The sequence below is a fragment of the Morone saxatilis genome, unplaced genomic scaffold (genome assembly GCF_004916995.1).
Source record: "Morone saxatilis isolate NCDOM2014 unplaced genomic scaffold, NCSU_SB_2.0 Contig14, whole genome shotgun sequence".
NCBI classification, from domain to species: domain Eukaryota; kingdom Metazoa; phylum Chordata; class Actinopteri; family Moronidae; genus Morone; species Morone saxatilis.
In genome coordinates, this window is record NW_023339696.1 from 21,272,620 (window position 1) to 21,289,348 (window position 16,729).

Sequence of the window (16,729 nt, forward strand, 5' to 3'; positions counted from 1 at the left end):
AAGAGTCAAGAGAGAGAGTGAGAATTCAGTGAAACGTATGGATTCTGTGTGAATTCCCTGCAGAGAGCGGAGAGTGTGTATGTTTTAATGAGGCGCGGGGACTCTCTTTGCTTCGCCTCTTCTGTTTCTGTCTCTGTCTACCAGTCACTTGTCTATACTGGGAAGGTGGCGTTGTCCAGAGCCAGACCTCTGGGACCTCGCTCTGTGCCATGTTCAAACAAGCTGACTTGAAAGCAGGCGACTTGAGGAAGAGAGGCAGCCCCCAACTTTTCTCCAAATCCTTAGAGATGAGGGTAGCAGAGGGCTGCCAGGGAGCTCTGCTGGAGAAAAAAAAACTGAGCTCGTTATCTGGCTCAGTTCAAATAGTCTGAGGTTTGGTTGAATTTCATGAGTAATCATTCTCTTTTCAGATAACAAATTAAGGCAGTGGCGTTAGGGCAGCACTCAATTCCAGATTTTTCACAGCCCGTGTCAGCGGCATGAAGACTTTCCAAAGGGTATTCTGGGGGACTGTGATAACATAGACACACACACACACGAACACACAAGGGCATGTGGGAAACATGGGCGAACACATGCAAACATTCATACATACACGCACACACCCTCTCATCTCTCATGAGCGGTGTAGCTTTCAGAGGCGGTGCTGATGGCAGCATGTAGGCCACCATTAAAAAGGGGATGACTGTGTTATCTCTAAGAGGGAGGAGCTACTTATTTACCCCCCCACTGTAAATTCCCATTTTAAAAGATATTGTAGATATCCTCAACATAAAAACTCTCCTGGATAATCTGAAGCATAAGGCTGGCGTGTCTCTTCCTGACTGACTCACAAATATATACTTTTATTTTATATAATGTTTACGGTGTTTCAGTATTAAAACAGCTGATCACTGTACTGTCAAGCTGACATTACTCAAAGGAAACATTTGTTGGGGACTATTTTAAGCTGCGGATCAATCCACATTTGGTGCGTCAGTGAGTATTTGGGGCAGCAGGGCCGTGTATTTTGGATTGAGTCAAAATAAACTACAGTGTGTGTGTTCATGGTAACAAATGAACACATCAACAGCGTGGCTCATGGATAACAATCGAACAGCTTTGACACACAATACTTGTTTGTAGGATCAGTCCTTCGTTTGGTCTTTTGATTGGATTTGGTTCCCAAGCTGGGGGTCCTGGCCCCCAGTAGGACGACAAAAGCTTAACGGGGGATTGTGATGCCGGCTTGGTTTTAAAGGGTGAATGAAATTGTTACTTACAGTTCAGATTATTATTTAAGATATAAGAAATCCTCACAGAGTTAGGGAGCAGTGACCTGAACACAAGCTATATCCACAGAGCGTTCACTCTCTGCTTAACAGCCTCATCCTGAATTTGAAAAGGGAAAACAAACAAAGAGTTAATAGAACAATGGATCAGGGAGAAGAAAAAATACACCTATTAGGTATGTATGATTGTTAAAAATTGAGAGAGAAACAGTATAATCTTTTTCTGAAAATATCAGGAAAACACAGGAAATAATCTGTTCAGCTTTTTTTTCCAAATCACACATTTTACACAAACTTCCTGCTGTTACTGTTTTCAATATTTGGATTAATTATACAGTTTCTCAGTGGTTAAGTACTGTTATTGTTTTGCATTGAATATAATACGAAACATCCATAAAATATCACTGTCACTGAGTCAGTTTACACAATGATAGGAAAGGGCTCCCTTAAGGAAAAAGGTTGGAAACAACTGATTTAAGAGCCTATATGCTAATGCTGTCTCCATCAGTATTAATACTAAAGATTAAGAAATCCTTTTTGTTTTCAGCATGAACAGCTCTTAATAATACAAAAGCCAGCCACCATTAGTAGAAAAGCACGTCATTCAGTTGTGGCAAATGTACACCTTAACATTGCAGTTGGGACCAAAACACTGCGCCACAGTTCATCCCAAAATGAGCCAGAATCAGAAATTTAATTCAGTGATTTCCATAAATGCACCTTGAGAGTTGTAGTTTTTATACATCCACACTCAAAGAACCAGATATTTTCCTACACAGTTGCTCATCTTTTGTATTGAGTTTTGTGTCCTTTCAAGCCTTAATTGTGCTTCAGCTCCCAATGACCTCACATTGTCTACGTCGCCTGAACGCCCAAAATAACTCCTTTACTTTATATGAATCAGGGGGAGGAGGTGGGGGCAGCCCCTCTACTCCACACTCACTCCCGTCACACCCCCTGCTCTCTCAGGTGATGGAGGAGATATATTTGCTTCTTTAGAAAAAGAAAACAAACAGTGGAGGACTGGGAGGGGAAAATAATGAATTAAAGCTCAGGCATTATAATTCTTGTGAGCGAAGACTCAGTACCCCCCCCACCCCTATTTAATCGGATGTAATCTACCTGCTTGGCAGCATTCCAATCAGATAGTTTCAATTATGCTCTTGTAATGCCACTCTGCGAGGAGGGGGAAAGTGCTGAGCAGAGCACTTTGCAGGCGATTTGCAAATAACAGCAAGGGAGTCTTTTAGAGAAATGACTGAACAGGAAGCCGGAGAGTTGCCGGAGTTGACAGCTCTCTCACTCTCTGGTTTGCTGGCTTTGGCGGTGACGGCGTGTTGTGCAACCCACCTCCTCCTCCTAGCCGTGACAGCAGCTGTCGGGACAGTAAAGTGCCACTGAAGGTGGCCTCCTATGGTAATACGGAGGTAATTATTTTTCACTGCAACACCACCATCTCACAACCAGGCAGGCGGGCTGGAGCCTCGGGAGCGGTGCACAGAGGCAGGCGTCCCGGATCTCAGTGACACTCCAAGTTATTGAGTTAGTAGGATGCAGTCTGGGCTGCTTGGGAGTCAGCAATTCAGTATTTGTGTTCTCCACATGTGTATTTGCCCCTGATGTCAACGTGCTGCCGGCCTGTCTGAGCACCGAGTGAAAGTTAATCTGGATGTTTGCAAACACACGACTGCGCTTGCCGTGATAAAAAGCCAGACAGACAGAGCTGGGGGACAGAGGTGCTCAGTAGTCTGGCAACATACGCTAAAGGTCGATAGTGTCATGTGTGACCAATGAAACAGATTGACCCGCGGGGCTCTGGTACCTTGTCACCCTCCACGGTCCCAGCATCTGTCTGCAATGTGTCACCCCCGGGGCCCAACATGGCTACTCAGGCTATTAACCTCCAGCACGCGAGGACACGGCAGAGTTAAGACCCCTCCGCCCGTCTTTCTCTGTCACAAATCCACTCCTTACCAGCCGGCCGGCCAGCTCAGTGCATTTTCCGACTCCCGTGTCCTTCGCCACTTGTTAACCTCTGGTCCGGATGCCGTCAAGGCCGGGTGGGACTTAGGTAGCTGCCACCAACCTGCCCTACCTGGATGGCTGCAGGGGAGACAGAGTGGGACCTTGAATCAAACAACTGTCACTGTTAACAATGTATGTCACCGTCTCGGAATGGGCCATAAAAACCAAATAAATGACGGCCATTACAGTGGAGATTGTGATTATGATAATGAGAATAATAAAGGCGATCATCATTACGATCATGATGATAATGATAATACTGTGATGATGAATTATAATGAATAAATCCCTACCCCATTTCCTAAATGGTGGGAAATGTATCACTAAGAGTGGCCTGCAGCCATCTGACAGCCTCAGAGCAGGGTGAGGGTTATCAGTGTGTGCACGCGTGTGTGTCATTTGAACCGTTTGTACTCTGGCAACAGCCTACTCCCTTTTCACGTCTGTATCTCAGTACAAGATTGTCTCTGTGTATGTGACTTCCCAGCCAGTGTATAGTGTGTTTGCCATGCTCAGAGAGCACTTCCCAGGAGAGCTTGCAGTTTACATATCACATTCAAACAGCTTTTGTGTTCAATATCTGCCACTTCCACTCTCTCGTTTCTCATTCCACCCTCCGCACTGTCTCTTTATTTAGTCCCTCTAACGTGTCACCCGCACTAAATCAGGTTAATTTTTGTTCATTTTTAATCATTTGCTTGCTATTGCAGAATGGAGACTGTTCCCACAAGAAAAAACAACAGCTGTCTGATCAAATGCAAAACACTAACTAGATGATTTCCTGATGAGTGACCTCTTGTGGTCATGCAAGTCATTTCTGTCCTCTCTCAGAGGCAAAGGTGGAAGTAGAACAGCTCTGTTAATTTGCAAACCCTCTTAGGGAGGAAATCAGGCAGATGGGTTTGTGTCTGACACAACTGCTTTGCAGTTCACTTCCTGTCTTCTATCAACAGTCAGCGTTGCTTTCCTTTAACCATGGTTCTCTCAAAAGTTAAACGCACCCATAAACCTCATTAATTAACAGCGTGTATCTTGTTTGTTTTATCTATACATAAAGAGAAATATAAAAATGTCATTTTGTGCTTCGTGATATTTCTTGAGAAATCAGTTTATCCATCTGCTTAGTGCTTCTGTGCAGCGTCTCCAGCTTTAGATTGAATTGCCAGATACAGTTGGTAATACCAGCTTTTATTATGCTGTAGGTCTCAGGCAGGATGGTACCAAACCTGGCAACCACACTGTGACAGCAAGACTCCAGAAGTCACTGCACCCGGCTGTTGTTTAATAAAAATGCTGCCAGCACGCAGCTCTACCTAAAACTGCAAATATTCGCTTTTAATCTGTTTGTGTACCGATTAAATAATGAGATATGTGTTAATTAGGGAGAATAAGGTTAATTTTAACTTTTAACAGAGCTAGGCTAACTGTTTTCCCCTGCTTCCCGTCTTTATGCTAAGCTAGGCTAACTTCCTTCTTAATTATATATGTGAGATTGATATTGATCTTGTGATTCACCTCTCTTAGTTGTCTTAGTCTTTAGTTGCATACATTTAACCAAACCTTCACCGCAGCAACGGCAGGTTAGAAAACGCTTACATGAACAATTTGTTGAACAGTCACAGACACAGACAAATGATCTATTTTGCCAAATATGAGCATATGATAGACTTGTCCCATAATGGTGCATAAAAGAGAGGATAAACTATGCTGTTGACCAATGAGGTTTTGTCCACAGAAAACACATCAGGAAAAGAAACTGCCTCAAAAACAAGGTCCATCTAAACAGACAAGCCGCCAGCACCCTCAGAGAAATCCATCACCGGTGTCACAGAGAGAAACAAGTGGAATTTGTCATTGACATCAGACACGTCATTTATATAGAAATGTCAGCATAGCATTCGCATAATGATGGAAACAACAACGCTGAGGGCTTTGGGCCTCGCACTCTGATGGCTGTGTGCAAACGTCACCAATAATGTGTCTTTAGTCTAGACATGTCAGGGCTCTGTGGGATCTATATCCACGCCTTTTTGTCAGCGCCTTCAATCTTCCCTGTTGCTCAAGAGCTAAGTGCAAGAGATTAATAAGTGGATTTGTAATGCACAACCTCAGGTTTGACACTATAAGTCATCGGCTGTTTATCGCTTTGGCTTTCTCGGCGGATTGAAAAATGGCAGACGCTGAGTAAGTTAGTTAGCCAGGCCTCCCACCCCACCCTGCACCCCGCCACCCTCCTATTTGAAACCCCCCTTCCCATACTTCAGGACCGGGAGGTAGAGTATACTGTAGCAGCTAATGAGCAGCTTGTGTCTTTTCTCTGTTTGTTTCCCTCTGGCAGACAGATGATGTGACGCAAACAGAGGGCTCTCAGCAGCTCCAGCTCCAGCACTCAGACTCTTCAGAGAAGCAGCAGCCCAAAAGGTTACATGTCTCCAACATTCCCTTCCGCTTCCGGGACCCTGACCTAAGGCAAATGTTTGGGGTGAGTACCTTGAAGGAAAAGTCCAATTTATTACAACTTGTGTCTTATTTTTGTAGGGTTGGCCTTTATGAATCGGTTATGATAACGCTGTATTTGCTAAGCTAATTCCTGTGATCTGGGAACAAGACTACAACAAAGCCTGAAACACAAGCAGTCAGATGAGTTGTATAACAGAAATTATACAACATTGCAGGGTACCCCGCCTCCCCTGAAACAAAGAACCTCTGCTAATAACAGAAGATACAGAATATTTACTTATTACGCTGATATAAAATAGCAGAGGTGGGACCATGTCATTATTTTGCAGTCCACATGTAAGTCCCAAGTCAGGTCAGGTGTTTTCGAGTCCTAAACAAGTCATAATGCACTCTTCATCAAATGTAATGCCATCTCTCCTGAATCCTTATTGGATGCTGTCAGGTTGGTTTTAACAAAGTGTTTCTGAGGAGTCAAGGATTTATTGTTAGTTGTTTTAGGAAATGAGGGGAAATTAATTCATTTGTGACACATTTTTTAATTAACATACCTTTAAATCTTTGGGCTTGGTGGAAGGTATCAAGTATTTTCAAGTCAAAAGGCTCAAGTCCAAGTGAAGTCACGAGTCACTGGTGTTAAAGTCGAGTTGCAAGTTTTTGTTGATTTTCTCGAGTCTAAAGTCATCAAATTTGAGTCTGACTCGAGTTCACACCTCTGTGAAAATAGAATATTAGGCTTATTAAGCTTCACGGAAAGCTTAGGGGAGGGAAAGAGCAACTCACGAAGAGGCCTCACTTTAATGAGTGAGGCGATTGCTCAAACCAGCATCTAGTAACTACATTGTCAGGAAAACAAAAGAGAACCTTGAAAAGTAAAGAAAAACAGCTCAATCAGTCACGATTGGTTGCTAATGGAGAGGAAAAAAACTCTCTTCTGCGCTGACACCAGGCTGAAGTTAGCTGAGATATGGAAGCCAGCACGGTTGTAATTTTACTGTTCATCTTTGTCTTCTCTCCCAAAGAGGTTTGGCTGTTTGATCTTCTGACTGCTCGAGTTGTTTGCCCTGTCAGACTTACTTTAGCAATGTTGTAGTGTCCCCAGATCTTAGGAATTCACTTGGTGAGAACAATGTTATTATTAACAATAGCCATTATGGCCAAAACGATAAAAAAAATACTGAACTGACTTTTATTTCTTATATCTTGGTCACTAGCAGTACCCATCTTCCGCAGCATTGTTTTGTTCTCAATATTAAAAAGCTTCTTTAAGTAGCTTTGAGACCATTAGGGAACATTAAATTGTCAGGAAATCAGGACTGAGGAAATAATTTTTCCTGATTATCTGTCCAGAGGTTACACATACAGAGGGGTCAGCTGCAAACAAATGCAATAAGATTACATATCAGCATACCAGAGGTCCTCAACAGAAATTCTCTCTTTCTCTATCTGTCTCTTGCCCAATTAATGAGGCAATGAATAGTTCAACAGCTCACCCTTGTGTCTCACAAAAGCTTCAATAAGAATTGAACCAAACATCCCCCAATTCAATAACGATAATGGATCTGAATGGAGACGATTGCCAAAAATGTACTTTAAATGTTATGCGCTAATTGGACCATTAGAACCCAGAGGCGTTAATTCTCATCGTTATGAAGACAACATCCAGCTGATGATATTAATTACTCGAGAGGCCTGGCCGTGGCTTTATAAACTGCAGACAACATGGCTGCTCTCTCTCTATTTCTCTCTCTGATTGTGGGCTTTATTGTTCCCAGCTCTGGTGCAGGTCGTGTGGAATCCAAATCGCCTCAGTAATTAGCTCGGAGGCTTTGTGTGCCTGGCCGGCGCATTCAGATATACGATACAAAATTGATCGCAGCCCACCCAGTTCCCTTCAATCAGCCTCCTCACCCACGTGGTGCCCGTTCCTTCCTGTTATATGCCCTTCTCTTCTTGGTGGTTGGCATTGTAGAGGATTGTGGGATTGATTGTCTTGGGTAGAGCTTGGCAAGGAGATAGCTGGTCTACTCCACCCTCTGACATGGCCTCCACAATGGGCCTTTGTGTGATCAGCTTGTGCAAAGCCTCATCCCTCTAGCTCTAATGGCTTCTGGAGCGCCACTGGCTCAATACGCCATTACTGTTGTGCATGAGTGAAACCCACTGACATGCAGGCGGGAAGACAGAGGAAAAGGAGAGCGGAGGTGCTGCACGGCCCACTAGAGAAGGCCCCTGTATCAGAGTCCCACCAGGAGCCCCATCTGCTCCTACACAGCACGGAGAACCCCTCTCTGGTGACGGCAGCGGAGGTTTCAGCACCAGTAGAAAGCTGGCACCCTAAAACAAGAAGGGAGGGCCCGAGATGCACCCTGCACACCACAGGATTATGGGTGTGGAGAAACCTGTGAGCCTTTAACGAGGCGCTGAATGAAGGGCTCATTAGGACGACCACAGCGGACCTTAATCAGTAATTAGAAACTGTGATCTCTGAGAGCTAGCGAGTGTGGGGGAAATGAAAACACTCCAAGTGCGAGTGAGCGAGCGAGCTCTGTGCGGCGCCCATGCTGCGCTGCTTGAGGGTGCCCTCGTTTGTGCGACTGGGTTCTTCAGCAGTGCTTCTCTCAGTGCATGTAAGGGCTCTCACAGCACTCCCCAGAGCAATCAGGACCTCTGCCCTCCCCCCATCGTGTTGTCACACTGACTACTGTGTCTGAACATGCTCTACACTGGCACTCTACTGCTTGAATACACAAGGCTGCTGTAGCGTAATTATAGGTTTCTGAAGAGCTTAAAGATATTCAAGCTAATCAAAGGTGGAGGCACAGTGGCCTCAATCTTGTTTGTTGCTTACACACTAGAAGGCTTAAGGCGTAGGGACTACACTGTATTGTTTCATTTAGGAAGAAGTCCACACTGCGTCAAAGGACCATACCAGTGTGTTTACAAGTTTTTGCTCCTTAACTGAAAGTCATGTATTGTTTATTTTTTTGCTGACCTCTTTTGTATGCATTCTATACATTATAGATTGCATATTATTGGATTGTATTGGATTGGATTTTATTGTGAAGTATTGTTTTCTACCAGTCCAGGCATCCATTGGTTCCACTGTTCATTTCTGTGTAAATATAAAATATTAATCCGATTTATATTTCTCTGTAATGTATTTTAACTGCAGAATGACTCTGCACACTGTTACTTAATAACAATAATGTAATGGAAGCCATATGGAAATAGAATCCAATGCACATTCAGATGTCTTCAATTCAGTAGCATTATTTTTAAAAAGGTCAGCTGTAATATGAATAAAATATATGTGATAAATGGGATGAAACCACTGGTATGGTCCTTTAACATGAGAATGCTGTCTGTTTCTGTTTTTTTTTTTCGTATCAATATTGAACTGTTTTTACAGTCTATGGATGGATACATGGAGCTAGCTGCAGCCTCTTAGATGACGTCAGTTTCCCCTGTCCTCCCTCTGGAGACTCCTCCCATTGAAGCTATTGTTTATCGGTGCTGCTGATGCAGCTGTTTCAGTGTGCGTGTATGTGTGTGAATGTGTGTGAGTGGGTGGGTGGGGATAGAGGCGCATGAGATCACTGGTGAGCAGCGAGCAGTCCCCAGCGCCATGTGGAAATCCACAAAGACGACTTCCTCTGAAACTAATTAATCGACGCCACAAGCCCATTACGCTCGGTTAAAACAATTAGCATCTGCACATTGCGTGGGGAAAGCATTGTCATCTCAGGCGAGAAAGGGGCATCACGCTGGGATATTAATGCCTGTGTGTGTGATCGAGCCAACGCTTCCCATTCGAATCAATGAAGCTGAGCGCCATATGAGGCAGATGTGTGGATAGGATCTATGGAATATCCTTTCAGGAACGGATATATGGGGGGGGGGAGACACCCCGCTGAAACAGAGGAGGTTTTAAATAACCAAGCCTTGTTTTTCCTTTAACTTGATGCGATGAGGTCACCGAATAACCCTTGCCAGAGAGAGGGAACATATGTTTTTCACTAACCCATAAACCCTCACATCCTCAAGCCCACTCCACTCACTTCAGCCAGATAATAGCCAGCTCCTCCTAACCCCTATTAGTGGCTCAGTCAAACGATCCATCCATTCCCATTGAGCGTCGACCACATGGAAGGCCCATTTCTTCCCTGTTGTGCCGAAATGAAGGCGACGCGGACCGCTTGACAGGGTAATTACTTTTAATGAAATAATACGGCCATTGTAGACAGCAATTAAAAGTCGCTCTCACTCCACTCATTAGAGGAACTTACAGTTTACTTTCATTCCTCTGTTTTCTAATGATCCGAAGGCAGGCCTGTTAAATCGAAAGGCTGGAGCATGTTAACCCCTGGGGACTGGCCCTTAGGTCCTGTTGACTGTGAGAGCACACAAACAAAGAGAGGAAGAGAGAATAAAAAAAAACACAGAGAGGCACATAAAACGATAGAAAGGTACATTCAGAACTGATCCACCAAACTTTCCACAAGTCAGTGCTCAGTTATCTGCACCGGAGACTCGAAGAAGCAAGTTCTCCCCAGGTGACCAGCTCTCGCAAACATCAAAATTTAATCCGATGCTTCCTTTTTTTCTTCTTTGTGTTAAAACAAGCGGGCAAACAAACATCAGAAATGCTGATATGTAATCAAAGATCCAGTATTTTTACAGATACTGTGATCTCATTTCATATAGTATTGATAGAAATACAAAGATGCATTAAAGCAGCCGCTATAAGTTCTCTTTTTAAAACACGCCAGCCAGCTTCAAGAAATGTTTGCCGATGTTTGCCGAGCTAACAAATGCAAATTGACCACCATTTCCTCACAAAAGTAACATTTCCATATTGCCTTAATGGGTTTTCTTTCTCCAGTCGTCCTTCTCATGAATTCACAGTCAGTGAGGCTTTCTAACTCCATCTCTGCCCCGCTCTTCTCTTCTCTTTTTCTTTTCTCTCTGCAGCAATTTGGAAAGATTTTAGATGTGGAGATTATCTTTAATGAGCGAGGATCCAAGGTAAGTGAACTAGAACGCCAGCTGCTTCATTACCATGTACTTCTTCTGTTTCCTAATGATGGCATTAGTGTAGTGTGTACATTGGCTGAGAGTAGTGGTCCCTAAGCCTGGTCCTGGAGAGCTGCATCCACCATGCCTCTCTTTCTCCCTCCCTCCCTATTGTTTTTGTTGTTGCAGCTCTAACCCAAGTTGTGAATCATTAGCCCTGTCAATCAATTCATTATTGAGCTGTTTCACAATTCACTTAATCCACCAGCAGGCTGTAGACCCTCAAACTCGTGGAATTGAAACTGCTTGTTTAGGGACCGGGTCCTCTTTGAAGCCTTGGTGTTGGTCCTACATTATTCAGGTTTTATCATTTTGTTTTTAAATATAGATAAGAATAAAGTTCTCTGGGAGGTTTTGGAAAATACCTCACATTTTAAGCTTTGGACAGACAAGAAATCATCTGTTCGCTATATGGAATATTTTACCCACATCTAAGATAATTTAATTTGTGATTTTAAAGGAGCCAGTGAAAGGATAAGCCTGGTGTTTTTCTAACATTTTTCCCACTGTCGATGAATCCTGTGAAAATACCAATACCAACTATGTATTTGTCCGTATGTCAGCACTTTCTGACTTCCCCACTCAGCTCTCAGCCCATTGCTTCCTACTGGAGATGTAAATCTATTGAAATTGAGTTGCGGACACACAGGTTTATTTTTTAAAAAGGCTCTGTAATTTCCTATAACAGCTGCTAACTGTAGTTTTTGGTCAGTGTTGCTTAAACAGAACTAAAGTTCTGTTGTTGGTACTATTTTCAGCTGTGCATGAATCCACATTTGGTGCTCCAGCTAGTATTTCTAGCAGCAGGATAGTGTATGTGGGATTGAGTCAAAATAAACTTCATGTTTTTGGACAATAGAGGAAAAACATACTTTAGTTTTGTTTTTTTAATGGGATTTGTGGACATTAAAGGACCAGTGTGTAACATTTATGAAGCTGTATTTGCAGAAATGGAATATAATATTCATAGTTATGTTTTCATTAGTGCATAATCACCTGAACATAAGAATAATTGTGTTTTCATTATGTTAGAATGAGCTGTTTTTATCTGCATAGGGAGCGGGTCCTCTTCTACAGAGTCCGCCACGTTTCTATTATGTTGTGATATTCTCAATAACAGTTTTCAGCATTATTAACATAAACTAGGATGTTACAGGGAATGATATATATATATATATATATATATATATACATAATAAACGTTTTTAAAATACTAAAAAACTAATACTAGTACTGATACGTTTCATGTGACCAGATCCTTGCCAGTACACAGCCCTAGTTTCTACAGAAGCTTAGAACAGACAAACCAAACACCGTCTCTAGATAGGATGTAGTATGTAGTTTCTCCTACACACTTGGAAGGGGAGCGGTAATCATTTGGCTGCAGTCTTCAGCTTCACTGTTAGATGTCACTAAATCCTACACACTGGTCTTTTAAGAAAAATACATAACATAGACAACCCTGTCCTTCTTAGTGGTAGAGAAAATCACAAATATCTGAAATATCTTTTAAAATCTTGTTTTAACTGTGCTTTCTTGCAAAGATTTGAGCATGTATGTATTAATTTCAAACCAAGAATACCTACAAGCCACCAGAAAAATAGGCACAGCGCTGCTGCGGTACTGCAGTATCAGTCTCCTAACCACCTACCATGGACAGGTGAAGCTTGCGGTGGTGTGAACAGCCGAGTGCTACTCATCCAGCTGTTCATTTAATAGAGTGTACTAAGCTCCACAGCTTTCCATTCATAAAGGAGACAGGATCCCTGGCTGGGTGTTGAGGCATGAATACTATTGATTCCCATTCATACCTGGGAGTAGTTTGGGCTCGTATACAGGCATGCAGAGAGCCCTGCAACCAGGCGACGCTGCTGCACTCAGCCCTCTCTGCCAGACAAGATTGAGCACCGGATAAACCTGCCTCCTCCGCCGTAACAAGCATTTATTGTTTGTGCCCTACAAAGCCATTACCCATGATGCCTCTCTCTCTCTCTCCCACACCCTGTGTGCTACATAATGAACCTACCAGGCCATTAATAAACAATCTATTTCCTATGAAGCTTTGGCAATTTGCATTCAATATGTTTGTCTCCTTTGAAAAATGGTGGCTCCACTCTCCCCTCTTGTAAGCTAATTATTTGTGCATGATAAAAAAAAAAAAAGATAGAGGGGGTAACCACAGTCGGGTGAATGTCCAAAGGATTAATTTTGCCCTCAATTCCTTTTTTGAATTTATTTCTTTATCTCTCTTTCCCCAAGGACAGGTCCCATGTTATTTATGCTAGGAATAGCAGCCCGGAGATCCTGTGTATGCATACGAGATCACACTGCTCGCCATCTCTCACATGTATTACATCCTCAAGCAATTATCAGGCAGCGTCGGCCATGCTCCCTCTTCCCCTGCCCATACCTCTATAAGTATATATAGAAACCAAAGGAATGGGACTTGTTTGGCCAGCATATCTTAATGCTTCTGCTATAGAGCTCAGGTCCAGTATCCCAGTCCACATAACTCAAGGAAGTGACAAACCCCCCAGGGGAGCGAGGGAGACAGAGAGTTGGGAGGGGGGGGATGGAAATGAGAGGTTGGGTATATTTTGGTCGGGGTTTAAAGTCAATATCCTCGCTTCTCTATCACAGAGGATGGTATTTGCGGTGACACCATTCACTTTTTCGCATCAATGGGCCGGTGTAATTTTGCCTCCATAAAAATGTCCTACTTATTAGAGCAGTGAATTAGAAACAGTCAGAGATCAAGTTAACATCTCTCTTCGGAGAATTCACACTCCTTCTCCTGTTGCCCACGTCTTCAAAAGGGAGACAGGGCCGTTTGAGCGGCCACGCTGCTGAAGTTGTGTAGATAATTATACGACTATTATGGCAGCTAACACAGTGTTTTGCATCCACTGCTTCCTGACATTCACCCACGGCACCGGTGCTGTGCTGTTTAATTGGGTAAAGCCGGCAGGTTTGTTGGTGTTGTTGTGTGAGGTCATGTCACCGTTATCCTCTCCTCCTCGGATCTCTCTGTTTGCTGTGTCCTGACGCCTCACTAACTGCCTCTAATTAATCTGGCTGCTTACAACTCGACTCTGCCGCCGCTGCTGCTCACCTACTCCTGTCTTCTCACCTCTCTTTCCCTTCTCTCCTCCCTTCCCCTTTCTTTTTGTGTGTGTGAATGTGTGTGTGTGTGTGTGTGTGTCCATTTCTTTCCCTCTCCCTTTTCTCTACCGGTGGCTAACGTGGCGCTCTCAGGGCTTTGGGTTTGTAACTTTTGAAACAAGCACAGATGCCGATCGTGCACGGGAGAAACTAAACGGTACAATCGTAGAGGGCCGCAAAATAGAGGTGCTTTCCTTTTTTCCCTATCTTTTTCTACTTCCTGCCTGCTGCCTCCTAAACGTACCTATAAACCCATGCATTAGCATGTGGCTGCTATGTGTGTGTGTGTGGATCTGCATCCCTGAATGTATGTGTGCCTGGATGCATGCATGCATAATGGTGCGTATAACTTGTTCTCAGTAGAATGCGGGATCCATACATGTCAACCTGGACACGCCAGTTGTCCATCATTACCTGACAATGCAGAATGAATGCATGCCATCATCCCCTGGGTTCCTGTCATATTTGAGAAGGCCTGCATTTCCCTGTCACCATCGTTTAGTGTTGCCTGCTCTAATTCTGCTCTTGTTTACGACGAGCCGAGTCCCCACTCAGTCATTCTCATCAGGTCAATAGAAGAAAATCAAAGCGCTGTCTGTGTTTTTCTTTTGGAATCCATTTGTTTACCCTACCAATTACTGAATTTGGAGGACGTTCTTTTTTTTTATTCATACCTGTGGGTAATTGGTGCATGCTTTCCCCCTCTTTCCAGTAATTTAATAATGTGTAAGAGAATTGAAACGATGAATAAATTCATGAAAGGGTGAACCCAAACTCAATCACACCAAAGTGCTACAAACATTTACATAATCATTTATTTATTTATCTATTGTTTTATGAATTTGCCTTCATTGGTCTTGGTTTGCTGCTTGCTTTTGGCCCATCCTAGATATCTGGAAAGTAAATGTGAAGGATGTGAAGGTCAGTGATAACTGGCCCGTGTCTTTTTTTCCTTTGAACAGGTGAATAATGCAACAGCACGAGTGATGACAAACAAAAAAGTTGCCAACCCGTACACGAATGGTAAGTGCCATAAAATAAAATAAAAAACCTAAAAACAATAGCATTTACATTGAGTTCTGTTTATCAGTGGAGTTTTCTTTCTGTTCACCAGGCTGGAAGCTGAATCCAGTGGTAGGAGCTGTCTACGGTCCTGAACTGTATGCTGGTAAGAGACCAGCTTCTGCACAATCATGAGTGTTTTCTCTCTCTGCCTTCCACCACATGTTCTGCTCCGTACCTGAGGCCACTATCAGCCGCAGCCAATCCCAATCTGACCCTGGAATTTCTACAATCGGGCTCATCCTGAACCTACTGAACATGAAATTCCCCTCAAATCAAAGTGAATCTGAGAGCGGCCCAGATAAGCAGTGGATGATCCAAGCCTCTCTGAGTGGCTGAGGGAGCCTGAGCCATTGTTTGCGCGGTGTGCAACTGTAAAGCTGAAAAAAATGATTTCAAGAGCAAGCGCCCCTGCAACTGTTATCAGATTGTGGAGGCTGCTGCTGTGGATGGATTTTCCAAGTGCGCCAGATTGACTTTTACAGAGCTAACCGAATAAGGGAGATTGAGTGAGCGATATTGTTGGCACCTACCCTGTCGAAGGCCACTATTCCTTCTGGTCTCAGTAATGGAGGAATGAGATGAGCTCAGTGGGGTTTTCCCTATCTCTCTCTGCCTCGACATGCCAGCTTTATTGCTGTATGTTATATGAACCCTTTGCATTTTAATGAGGGGGAAATGGTACTATTTCATTTGGAAGAAGTGCTGAGCACATCGCGCCACTTTAACGGCTTTCCTTTCTGCTCATTAGACTAAAATCTGTTCATTCCCCGGACAGCTTTACGGCGAACCTCTAAATAACTGTCCATGACAGAAAGCAGTCATCTATCATTTTTATTTCATCCCCAACCCCTCACCCTCTCCATGCCTCCTCCCCTGCCTCCCACACACCTCCTCCTCCTCCCCCCAACGCTCCCTTGATTTCGACATCTTCCCCTGATAATTATACACACACACAAACGTACACACACCCCTCTGTGGGTGCATGCACATGCTCAAACATATACATTATGCCATGGTCAGCTGGAATTTTCTCTCAATTAAAAATCTGGACATTAAGTAAGTCTAACCTTATATTAACAATCATGTCACTGACCCATATACACACACAACACTATCCTCTGCCCTGTTTTTTTACACTCAGACCAACGCATTCCAGCATACAGAAATAGATAACCTATGTAGAACACAGACACTAATACATGTCCCCTCTTTCATGCGCACTTTCTCCATTTTACGCTCACACACACTTACGCGCACACACACTTCCCAAATCATCTCATAAATCAGAGGGAGTGTGGTCCACCACTCCAGGCAGGGGAAGCAGGAGGGGTTGGGTGATTTATTGGCTGCTAATTTTTCAAGTCGTCTTGACATGGCACTGGAGTTTGCCAAGCCTAAACGACAACATATGCTTGCCAGCTGGGAAGATGGGAAACATAAATAAGAGATACATTTTTGAAACCAAGCCGCCCTGATGAGCAGCAAAAGGCCGTTTTAGCTCTAAAAAAAATCAGAAAAAAAAAAATCACGGACCTTTGACTATGATGTTCCTTCCCTCTCTAAGAAAAAAAAAACAAGAATCAGGTTCGTGAGATTCAGGATATATTCCAAAATCATTATGGCTACAGTTAATATACTTTTGGTGGGATATAAAGGCGATTAATCACTGTTTA

General features: G+C 43.4%; 1 protein-coding gene across 2 annotated transcripts in view; it reads left to right on the forward strand.

Annotated features, from left to right (window-relative positions):
* Positions 1 to 16,729, forward strand: part of rbfox3a (RNA binding fox-1 homolog 3a) — a 188,408-nt gene that overhangs the window by 149,821 nt on the left and 21,858 nt on the right. For both annotated transcript variants that reach the window (XM_035655722.1, XM_035655723.1), the window contains 5 exons: positions 5,635 to 5,778; positions 10,728 to 10,781; positions 14,085 to 14,177; positions 14,954 to 15,014; positions 15,106 to 15,159. In XM_035655722.1, the coding sequence (XP_035511615.1) occupies positions 5,635 to 5,778; positions 10,728 to 10,781; positions 14,085 to 14,177; positions 14,954 to 15,014; positions 15,106 to 15,159 (406 nt within the window). The remainder of the gene's footprint in view (positions 1 to 5,634; positions 5,779 to 10,727; positions 10,782 to 14,084; positions 14,178 to 14,953; positions 15,015 to 15,105; positions 15,160 to 16,729) is intronic.